Source organism: Triticum aestivum, chromosome 5B (assembly GCF_018294505.1).
Source record: "Triticum aestivum cultivar Chinese Spring chromosome 5B, IWGSC CS RefSeq v2.1, whole genome shotgun sequence".
Lineage (NCBI taxonomy): Eukaryota > Viridiplantae > Streptophyta > Magnoliopsida > Poales > Poaceae > Triticum > Triticum aestivum.
The window spans coordinates 318630531-318641513 of NC_057807.1; the positions used below are offsets into that span (position 1 = coordinate 318630531).

Here is a 10983-nt window from a genome sequence, read left to right on the forward strand (position 1 = left end):
ATCAATAGCTCGCGATATAGCTCCTATATATTTTTGATATGTTCCTAGAGAAAAATAAGTTGAAAGATGATAGTAGCAATGATGCGCACTGGGTCCATGATCTGAGGATTATCATCATTGTTGTGCAGAAGAATTATGTCCTTGATGCACCGCTAGGTGACAGGCCTATTGCAGGAGCAGATGCAGATATTATGAACATTTGGCAAGCTCGATATGATGACTACTTAATAATTTAGTGTACCATGCAGGAGAGGTATCTTTGGACCCTCTCGGTAATACACATCATAAGCTTGCAAGCAAACGACTAAAGAGTTGGTCACGAGGTGATGTATTACGGAATGAGTAAAGAGACTTGTCAGTAACGAGATTGAACTAGGTATGAAGATACCGATGATCGAATCTCGGGCAAGTAACATACCGATGGACAAAGGGAATAACGTATGTTGTCATAACGGTTCAACTGATAAAGATCTTCGTAGAATATGTAGGAGCTAATATGAGCATCCAAGTTCCGCTATTGGTTATTGACCAGAGAGGTGTCTCGGTCATGTCTACATAGTTCTCGAACCCATAGGGTCCGCACGCTTAATATTCGATGACGATATTGTATTATATGAGTTATGTGATTTGGTGACAGAATGTTGTTCAGAGTCCCCGGATGAGATCACGGGCATGATGAGGAGTCTCGACATGATCGAGAGGTAAAGATTGATATATAGGACGATGGTATTCGGACACCAAAAGTGTTCCAGAGTGTACCGGGTATTTATCAGAGTACCAGAGGGATTTCCGGAACCCCCGGGGAGAAGATATAGGCCATGAGAGGGGAGCACACCAGCCCACAAGGGGTGCCCCCCCATGGCAGGAGGCCAAATAGGAGAAGGAAAAGGGGGGGGTCGCCCCCCCCCCCCCTTCCTTTCTCTCTTCCCCCTTCCCTTTCTTCTCCGATGAAAAAAGGAAAGGGGGGCGCCACTTGGAGCTAGCGGCCGAGAGCCCGAGGGCCCCGGAGAGCGATGGTGACAACATCAAGATCCGAGGAAGATCCAGCGCCGGTGCCGCCGAGGAGAACCACAACTTGGGCATGGTTTGGATGGGGAGAAGAAGAGGAGTTCGGAGAAGCGGATGAGCGCAAAGCTGTGGATGTGGACGTCGCTGGAGAACAGATTATATAGGCACAGCCAGCCAGGCGAACGGGCGGTCAGCCCGCTTCAATGCGACACAATGGTCAGAGTTGGTTTCTCGGGACAACACATCTGCATTGAAGCGGCAACGCCTGTCTGGTGGCATCAATGCCGGTTGCTGTGGCTCTGGGCCAGCATGAATGCGGTGCATCCGTTGAAGAAACAACGTGGGAGAGGGTTTTGGGTGGGCCAGGTGTGTCGGACACCCACAAAGTCCCCTTTGGTTTACTTCCGGTTGCGGGAAAACAGACGCCCGGACCTATCCACGGACAGGCACGGGAATATGTTAGATGGTAAAATACGTCCGAACCACACAGTAGAAATGGATTTTGCTGGTTTAAGGGTCAGTGTCGGAGATGCCTAATGTATTTTAAACATCTCCCAAGTCGGTGGTCAAACTCCTCGTCTTTTTTATGGCTCCGAAGCAACACATGATTCTCAGGTGACCAAAGTTATCGGCGCACCCCCGTCTCTCCGCATTTCTCTTGGAGTGAAGTAGAGGCGTGCCAGTAGGTCCAACGGGGTTGTTTCTGGATGGCTCACCCACAGCAGTCGAAACATGTTTCTCAGATGACCATTTCAAATTATACTAGTTCTGTACACAGCTGCATGAAGGAATTGGTAATCAGCCGGGTGGCACCGCCACCGTGAGATCCCAGGCTCTGGTCTTGCTGTTACAACGACCTCACCCAGGATGCGTGGAGATGAGACGCATATAAGCGGATCACTCGCAAGACCGAGTCACAGTCACACTCACGCGCGCGCACAGGGACAGTGAAGGGATCCTCTGCCATGGCCAGAACGGCGGCACCCTTGTTCCCCTTCTTCTTCCTCCTCCTGTCATCGACATCGCCGGCGGCGGCCCAGAAGAATCGCCTTGGCCGGACTCCCCAGATGGGGTAATGGATCTGTCAACTCTGTATACTATTCAGTCAGTTTTGGTTGTAACTTCCATACAAATGCTGCGTCCTTTTTTGATGATGATCCTCTCTTTTTCGGAATCTGGTCCGTGTGGTTAAGTACTGATTTGAGTAGGACCCTCTAACTGGCGAACGTTCGCCATGGGACGGAGGCGGCACATGCAAACAATTCGATGGCATTTTTAGTTGATGAAGTGGGAAGATGTGGCATTTTCTTCACAAGATATTCCCGTTTTACAACTAAAACTACTAGCGAAGATGGTTCGTTTGCCACCCCCTTAAAGCGAACATTCGCCAAGGAACATTTTCGTTTGATTGTCTCTTCCTGCAGTAGTCACAAAATATGATCTGCTCTGCTCTTGCCTTTAGGACTTGTTCCCCCTCAACCCCCTTCAGGCCTCCTTTGGTTTGGACTTTCTTTTGTAGGAATTTTATAGGAAAGGATTTTCAAGAGGAAAAAATTCTTTTTATAGTCCTTTGGTTTGTAGTAATAGAATCATATGGAGGAATTGTTCCCATCCTCCACATCTCAGGAAAATAACATTAGCCTAGACTTAAAAAATAATCCTATGATGTGAACAAACGGACATCTATTTTTCTATTCCTATTCATAGGATTTAGAATACATGACATCTCAATTCCTACAAGTTTCATATTCCTATGATATTTCTATCCTATGAACCAAAGAAGACCCGAGTCCTCTTCAAGCCCCTCTAAACCGAACAGGGAGAACTGGTTTCTATCTGCTTCTCCATGAAATATTTCCAACAATCAAGTCTTGCTGAACTGACAGCACGGTGTATTCAGGTGGAATAGCTGGAACCACTTCGGCTGCAAGATAGACGAGGTGATAATCCGAAAAATAGGTAAGCATGGTGCTCCCTTGTTCTCTCTTAGCCAGGAAAATCAAACCTTGCATTGCTGCAATATATAAATAAATCACATTGTGTTTGTGTAGCTGATGCCATGGTGGATACTGGTCTTGCGAAACTGGGGTATGAGCATGTCAACTTAGGTAATCGCTTCGCATTTCTCGCTCTCTTTGGTTTTCGCCCTTTTCAACTCTTCATGTTTAGAAATGAGGCCTGCAATATTCACAGTGGATATCTTTGTTTTAAAACTGCAGACGACTGTTGGGCAGCTCATGACAGAGACTCCCAGGTGACTAGTAGTACATGTTAATAGAACAGATGATATGCGTGTAAATAGAAAGAGCAAAACAAAATTTAAAATCCATTATTGATCCTCAACCATGTGAAACCAGCATAAGCTTTTCAGCTGCAATGTTAGAATGACGTATTTTCATAGGTTTCGTTCAGTCGTTAAAAAGACCGACTGTTATTTTACAGGGCAATCTAGCTGCAAATGGAACAACATTTCCATCAGGAATGAGGGCCTTAGCAGATTATGTGCACGGGAAAGGGCTCAAACTCGGAGTCTACGGCGATGCAGGGTATGCGCTTTATAGAGAACTCGCAAAAAATTAGCCGGTCAAAATGTTTATGATATGACTGGGAACACGCGAGACGTGACAAGTACCCCAGTCCACATGGATCTCTCCCTTGCTTAAATCGCACCACTCTCTCTTTTCAGACTGCGAACTTGCAGCAGGATACAGCCCGGTTCGCTAGGATACGAAGACCAAGATGCGAGAACTTTGGCAGCTTGGGTAAACCAATTAAAATGTTCATTAGATCATCTATAACTTACACATGTCAAAAATGGTTTTCCTGGTAGGGATTCCAAAGGAGGAGAAAAACTGATTTTTCTAAATTGTTGTGTTACAAGGGGATTGACTACTTGAAGTATGACAACTGCAACAACCAAAACATCAGCCCACTAACAAGGTACCCTTTACAATTATGGAACTTAGAAGCTTGTCACGTTTCATCCGAATTTAGATATTTTGACATATTCACAACAAAAATGCAGATATAACAGGATGAGTGAAGCCCTTATGAATTCTGGAAGGGACGTTTTCTTCTCCCTTTGCGAATGGTAACTGATTCTTGCTTTCCAAAAGGGAGGGTTCGAATTTCATTCATCTGTTTGAGAAAAAACAACAATGATGTGCAGGGGTGTGGATGATCCAGCGACATGGGCAGGCAGCTTTGCAAACAGCTGGAGGACAACAGAAGACATCAAGAACACATGGGAAAGGTGAAGAAGTTTACATCCTGGAGAACTTTTACTGCCCCTTCCAAACTTCTGCAAAGTGTAGATGGAGATTCTAATTCCTATCCTGAAATACTACTGCAAATTGGGCAGCATGACGGACAACGCTGACAAGAACGACAAGTGGGCACCTTATGCAGGGCCTGGTGGATGGAATGGTTAGTCTCTGTAGGCCCATAATAAAATTTGAGCATGCAAGTGCGTAGGAAGATGGATGTAGGATCTGGGGTTTGTTCCCAACTTTTTTTTTAATGTTTGTGATGACAATTCACAGTGATCTCTTTGAATGTTTCTGCTTCAGACCCAGACATGCTGGAAGTAGGAAACGGGGGGATGACAATAGAAGAGAACCGTTGTCATTTCAGCATATGGGCTCTAGTCAAGGTAATGATGAAGTGACTTTCATTGCATGAGAGATAAAAAAAGTAAACTAGGGAAGAATTTTCACAAGATTATGGTGTTGATCTGGATTCAACTAGGCTCCTCTGATAATTGGCTGCGATGTCAGCTCAATGAGCCCTGAAACCAAGGACATCCTCAGCAATCAGAATGTTATTGCAGTTAATCAAGGTAGAGTCACTTCTCCAAAATGGTCATGTGAAAAATTAAAGATGGTACTAAGCTTTACCGATTCATCATTAGACAAACTTGGGGTACAAGGGCGCAAAGTGCAACAAGATGGAGAACTAGAAGTAAGTAAAAGGAATATAACATAAGCTTTTTTATTTATAGTATCATGTGGTAGGCAAAAATCATAGTACCATGTTATGTTCAACACTTAGTATAATTCATCTATACTTGATTTACTTGGGCTTAGGTTTGGGCTGGTCGCTTAAGTCGAGGGAGAGTTGCTCTTGTGCTGTGGAACAGAGGGCCTGCTGAAGCATCTATTACTGCTAGTTGGAGCAACATTGGTCTAAACCAATCAGCTGTTGTAGATGCTCATGATCTGTGGACAGTAAGCACTTCGTCTAATCATATGAGCCTCCTGGTTAAAACCACAAAACATTCTCTGATTTGCATACAAAACTGTTCTTCAGCCCGCTTTTTCTGCGTATGATTTTTTGTGCTTGCAGGATGAGGTTACATCATCAGTGCAAGGAAACCTGACGAACAAGATGGATTCTCATGCTTGCAAGATGTATGTGCTGACCCCAAAATAGAACAGTATTCTCAACATTGCATATTACTATAAAATAATTATTTCAAAAGTCTCGAAAGATGACAATGTATTACCTTGGTATGTGTACATGCTGTGTCCAAACATTGATAGTGCTACATCCCTTGAAGATATATACCATGTCACGTGTGTCCAGATTTAATTATATGAATATTAAAGATGTAACACCAAAAAACTTTAACAAAAGAAAAGGAAAATTCTCCTTTAGTATTTCTATTATCTGGCAAGTTACAGGTTTCAGTGAAACATTTGCATGTCACTAAATTTCAGTACCAGAGAAACTTATACAAAAGCATTGGCGAACATACCTACGTCAATTCTGGCACTCCTGGGTTGGGCTCATTTTGCTCCCTCTCAACACCACTCAATTTATATGATTATGATACAATGGATGGACCATATTTCTGTAATTCTATAGGAGTATAGTCTCATCAGATACCAAATATCCTTATTGGCGATAGCACATTAAAACCCAGTCCATCCAGCTGGTTGGTAGGGTGCATCTTTCTCCACTTCAGCCTTAAGAGTGTTGAGGGACTGAGAAGCATTCCCCAAATTTGACATCTCAGAAGGCACGGTGCCAGAAGGTACAGCCTTAAAGCTATCTTGACCGAAGGCAAAGGGGTCGGCACCAGAGTTTGTTTTTGACTGATTAAGCGAGCCGGCTTTGTTGCTTTGTGATGCCCTTAAAGTTCGGACCGACCTCGGGTGGGCACTTTTTACAGCTGCTTGAGCTTTCGGCTCTTCAGGGAAAGCGGACCATGGCTTGGGATCTGGGCTTGCTGTCCCTGGACTTGATGTAAATAGACCTTGCCGGAGCTCTGGTGGGGTTCCTGCAATCTTCTCCCTTGGCTGTGAAAAGTAATACATTACTGTATCAGCTAAGGGTTCAGATTGTGTGCAGTAATGGCTAATTAGCTATGAAATTGGAAACACCGGGCTAGATCATTAATTCATTATATGTTAGAACTTAAAACTATATGGTTTCACTTATGTATATCTGTTACGAATTTTCCGCTCTAGCCAGTCAATCTAGATATTATTTTGTACAGTAAGAAGATTAGTTAGACATGTAGTAATCATACCGGAGTGTCAAGGCTTGTGCTGGGTGGGGAGAATTCAGCCTTCAAATTTTCTTTCAACTCCTTAACTGGCACTGGTGCAGAAGTTGTGGCTAGCGCTTGTTTAAGTTCCTGTATCTCCCGCCTCTGAGAGGAGCAAATGGCTGACAATCTATCAAACTTCAGTGAGATTTCTTCCTTCTCTAAGTTTGCTATCTTCAATTGCTCCTTGAGTAAAGTTACTTCGGCCTCCAGCTGTTGTCCTTTCAATTTACTTGCCGCGTTTAAACTACCGGCATTGTCCTCTGAGCTCACCTTAACATTATCAAAGTCTGCCACAAAGGAGCTAAAAGTGGCAGTCTGTGCACTGGTTTTGTTATCTGGTTTAGTGTTTTGGGTTTTCTCTAGGCCATATTCTGAACCATTTGGAGAAAACCTTATTTCAAAATCCCCAGGAGAACTATCAACAGAAGCAGAAAGAGACTGTCTGTATGCATTCCGTGTTGTGTTCTGGTTCTTTGCCTGAGGTTGCTTTGCTATGCCATCATGTATGGGCTCTTGATCTAGAACTGACCCCTTGTCATCCGCAAAAGCTAGTTCTTGTGCATGTTGAGTTGACCAAAATGCACCTGCAGAACCCTTACTCTCAGCAGGAACTTGTGACCTCAAAATGGAAGGACCTTTCGGAGGTGTATTTCTCACATTGTCTCTTGACCGTGATGAAGAAGGTCCTGGAATACATAGTTTTCATTACGAAATAAATATAGCAGATGAAGTTGTTCTCATATGGAACCAAAATCACTGAGACCTAGAGAAGAAAAATCTGATGAACTACTATAACAAAATGGCTTTTCCATGTCATCCTTGCACTATCTAAAAAAATGCTTTTCCCTGGTATCCTTGTGTCCTACTCCCTCCGTTCACTATTATAAGATGTTCTAACTTTTTTCTGAATCGATAGTTCTATTATGATTACTTACACTTATATTCACATGCAAACATGCCACCTCAGCATGCAACCATGCATGGGAGAAGGCCCACCTTAACACAAACCATGCATGGAAATTTTCGTTCTATTATGATTAGATTACTTACACTTATATTCAATAAAAAATCAACTATACAATACATTAAATCATATGTATTTTCAGTTTTAATTATCATATTATTGAAACAAATGTTCATGTTCCATACAACTGAATCTCATGAAATATATTGCATCCAATTGCCGTTATCTAGTAGGTAAGCTTTCGCGTATGTATTCCTTACATTTACTAATCTTTCTACACATAAACCTAAGAAGTAACATGAAAATAAGAAACCATGCTCACAGCAGCGGCTTCAATTCTTAAGAAGGGCAAAATCAAAGAAGCCAAACCTTCATCCTCAGTAGTTTGCAATTCAAATGCTGATCCAGATGGGGATCCATCAGGTAAATCCTTTTGCAGCTCCAAAGGAAGTAACTCATTAACACGAAACCATACCTATAACAGTACATGCATGAATATTAGAGAACTGGAAGGCTAATTCGGCCACATGCACTAACTAAGACCAACCTAAATTCATGGAAGTGAATGGCCAATGAAGCAAAGCCCTTGCCTGTGTAATGTCTGGTCTGGCATCTGGAGAGGACTGAAGCATCTCTTCGATCAGACTTGTAATGGAAGAACAGTACTTCGGTAATTCAGGGATACGATAGTTCCCATTGAGGATCTGAAGCTTTGATTCTAAACCAAAAGCTGATTTTAAGTAGCAGATTCTATACATGAGACATCCAAGAGCCTAAAAAAATCAGTACCACCTTAGCTTATGCAGTTATTAAGAGTTAATCAGATACAACAAAGTAAACACCAGTTCAAAGAACAAGATAGGTAATACAGGAAACAAAAAAAATAGTGTAATGGCTGCAAAGATGGTTTACCCATATATCTACTTTCTCACTAATAACTTCCCTCCTGTACAAGTCCCACATCTGCAATCAGTAAACAAGCTTATATTAAGTAAATATGTGAAGGAACTGAGAAAGAGCTCATAAGTCATAATAGGTTGATTCAATCAAACCTCAGGAGCCCTATAAGCAGGAGTTGTATGCTTTCTGATGACATCTTCTTCAATGCCCCTCTCCTCTGGTTTATCAAAGCACTTATGGTTTGTTGATACACTACCAAAATCACATAATTTCCAAGCCCCGTCAGCACCAAGAAGCACATTTTCGGCCTTTAGGTCCCTGCACATAGAATAGATTTGCTGTGATGCCTCTAGAATGAAGATCGACGTAGCAATTTCTTGAAGGATTAGACTGACAATGTTAAAAGAATAACATGTAATAATGAATTATCCAATTGCAATCTACAGCCAACTGGAGTTTATAATGCACTAGATGAAGTAACGCAACCAAGACTGAGTGGAAAGCTATATGAAACAGCATAGAATTATGCAAAACTAAAGCTGCCACATGATCGATGTAAGTGACATACTTGTGTCCTGATACTATTTTAGTGATCTAAACGCTCTTATATTAGTTTACTAGTTTACGGAGGGAGTACATCAGAGAGCAATACAGTATTCTGATACAGATGAAACAATATGCTCAAGATAAGATGGAGTAACTAGCACATGATTTCCTGCTGCTTGTCATGGGACTAACTCTATCCGACGAAGCAATGGAGTCACATGCAAAACGTTCATTGCAAAAGCACCAACAACAGAGAACTGCTTGCTGTAGACATTTCACACAGCAATTCCATAGGTTGGGATATGAAAGGCAGACCTGTGAGCAACAGGTGGTGTCTGGCAGTGCATCGCGAACACCGCATTGCAAACATCCCGGAAGATGAGAGCAACCTGCTCCTCATCATAGAACCCTGCAGTACCTCTAGTGTCCAAGGCAGAAACCAGCGATCTCTCGCAGAACTCCATCAGCAGAAGCGCCTCCCTCCCACGGCCCATATCCATTATGGCGTGCGCAACGAGCGTGACCACGTTCGGGTGCCCCTTGAGCGCCCTCATCACCGTGATCTCCTTCTGCACCAGGTCCAGCGACTCCTTGTCCTGGGCAATGACGTGCTTGAGCGCGTACTTCTTTGCTGGGTTGGTCAGGTCCCGGGCGAGGTACACGCACGAGAACCCACCCTCAGCAATGGCTTCCCGGACGTGCACCTTCACATTGCCGACATCGATGGTTCGGCCCTCGAGGCCGCCAGAAGGCCCGGAATGCTCTTTGGGCATGAGCTGCCTGAACGGTCTCCACATGATTTGATTAATTACTGATCCTCAGCCCTCACAAGTCAAAAGCGCCTGGTTCAGCCTCAGAAACCTCCTATGTGAAGTTTATCCACACTCAGCAAGGATTTCTCAGCATGGTAAAGCTTGAGAGCTACGAATCAACAGGGTCCGTCCGAGCGGCAGAACAGTGATCGGCGTCTCTCAAGATCTGCCTGTCTATCCAGCTTTGATACAGCAACTGTCGAATGGCCGTCCCTCCGAGCAGATCTACCTACCTGGCATACCGCTTAACACCAACGAAGAAGCCAGCGAGCAACCTAGCTCAGCAGCGCCCGCTGCCGCCCTGCCGCCAAACAAACACCTTGTGTGCAACTGCAATGGCCAGCCGACACGACGAAGCAGCAATGGAAGAAGAGGAGATCGACCAAGTCAGCAGCAACCAATCAGTTCAACCAAGAAACGACCAGACCCGGCCCGCTTGAAGCAGTCCGGGATCAAGAACTGGTCGTGGGCGGCCAACCAGGAAGCGACCAACCCCCAGCCCGGCCGCCTCACTCAGAGCAGCAGGTGTAGTAGGGTCCGGGACTCGCCAGCTCCGATCTGGAGGCCGTGGGGGGGTGGTGTGCCTGTGGGGCAGGCAGGATTGCTTGCTCGTAGGGGTTAGCGGCGGGCAGACCGGGAGCAGGAGGAAGAAGAAAAGAGGAAAGATTTGTTTGTTACGGGCTTACGGTGGCGAGGCGAGGCGAGGCGAGTGGGATTTCCGTCGCGTGGGGACGCGTGGCGTGGAAGACCGGTTCCCTTCCCTAGCACGTTCCGCGTTGAGTTGCTGGGGAAAAGGAAGGGACAGGCTGGTTGGTTGCACTGTCGCATTCGCATCTGTGCTTGCTTAGCACAATCACTTTCTTCCTTCTCTCTTTTTTTCGGGGAAATACTTGTATTACTCTATCACAATGTCTACAATCATTACGAACTTCTACGAGAACTTCATCAGGGCCTGAACCCAACCAAGTCATAGTCCTGCCTTCTCTTCTACCAAAGTTTGCTAACCTATCACTAGCCTTATTTTGAGAACGAAAAACATGAGTTAATACAAATAGTTTGATGACTAATAAGATATCTAATCTCATTGACCAGAGAAGCATAAACTGAGCGATCCACCTCGCTACTAGTGATCATAGCAACCGATGTCAGCGAGTCCATCTCAATAACCACCAGGAGTTCACTTCTCTGTAAGGCAAAAG

General features: G+C 44.3%; 2 protein-coding genes across 9 annotated transcripts; one reads left to right on the forward strand and one right to left on the reverse strand.

Moving 5' to 3' along the window:
- Window positions 1–1847: 1847 nt before the first annotated feature.
- On the forward strand, window positions 1848–5569 carry LOC123111605 (alpha-galactosidase). 4 transcript variants are annotated; one of them, XM_044532427.1, is made up of 15 exons: window positions 1866–2080; window positions 2909–2967; window positions 3060–3116; window positions 3228–3262; window positions 3451–3554; window positions 3695–3770; window positions 3890–3948; window positions 4034–4099; window positions 4178–4261; window positions 4370–4434; window positions 4578–4660; window positions 4756–4846; window positions 4919–4968; window positions 5094–5234; window positions 5353–5569. In XM_044532427.1, the coding sequence occupies exons 1-15, from the start codon at window positions 1974–1976 to the stop codon at window positions 5437–5439; spliced, it is 1164 nt and encodes a 387-aa protein (XP_044388362.1). In that variant the 5' UTR covers window positions 1866–1973; the 3' UTR covers window positions 5440–5569. The 4 variants fall into 4 exon arrangements, with proteins under 4 accessions (XP_044388359.1, XP_044388361.1, XP_044388360.1 ...); XM_044532426.1 differs by having other exon boundaries at window positions 1856–2080; window positions 4756–4968; XM_044532425.1 differs by having other exon boundaries at window positions 1857–2080; window positions 3060–3262.
- Window positions 2546–10503, reverse strand: LOC123111604 (AP2-associated protein kinase 1). Of its 5 annotated transcripts, XR_006454580.1 has the most exons (9): window positions 9288–10503; window positions 8579–8744; window positions 8439–8489; window positions 8117–8299; window positions 7896–8001; window positions 6542–7248; window positions 5765–6308; window positions 5513–5559; window positions 2546–3186 (listed from the first exon to the last, which is right to left on the reverse strand). XR_006454580.1 is itself a non-coding variant. In XM_044532423.1 (7 exons), the coding sequence occupies exons 1-7, from the start codon at window positions 9767–9769 to the stop codon at window positions 5922–5924; spliced, it is 2082 nt and encodes a 693-aa protein (XP_044388358.1). In that variant the 5' UTR covers window positions 9770–10503; the 3' UTR covers window positions 2546–5921. The 5 variants fall into 5 exon arrangements, 1 of the variants encoding a protein (XP_044388358.1); XR_006454579.1 differs by having other exon boundaries at window positions 2546–5559; XR_006454577.1 differs by having other exon boundaries at window positions 5513–6308.
- Window positions 10504–10983: the final 480 nt, after the last annotated feature.

What these genes read in the sequence shown, in the direction of transcription:
- LOC123111605 (XM_044532424.1), top strand. Translation starts at nt 1,974, where the DNA reads ATGGCCAGAACGGCGGCACCCTTGTTCCCCTTCTTCTTCCTCCTCCTG. An exon ending in GGTGATAATCCGAAAAATAG is followed by an intron (nt 2,968 to 3,059) that starts GTAAGCATGGTG and finishes GTGTTTGTGTAG; the next exon opens with CTGATGCCATGGTGGATACT. An exon ending in TTCTTCTCCCTTTGCGAATG is followed by an intron (nt 4,100 to 4,177) that starts GTAACTGATTCT and finishes AATGATGTGCAG; the next exon opens with GGGTGTGGATGATCCAGCGA.
- LOC123111604 (XM_044532423.1), bottom strand. Translation starts at nt 9,769, where the DNA reads ATGTGGAGACCGTTCAGGCAGCTCATGCCCAAAGAGCATTCCGGGCCT. An exon ending in GTGAGAAAGTAGATATATGG is followed by an intron (nt 8,300 to 8,438) that starts GTAAACCATCTT and finishes TGATTTTTTTAG; the next exon opens with GCTCTTGGATGTCTCATGTA. An exon ending in GCAAACTACTGAGGATGAAG is followed by an intron (nt 7,249 to 7,895) that starts GTTTGGCTTCTT and finishes TATGTATTCCAG; the next exon opens with GACCTTCTTCATCACGGTCA.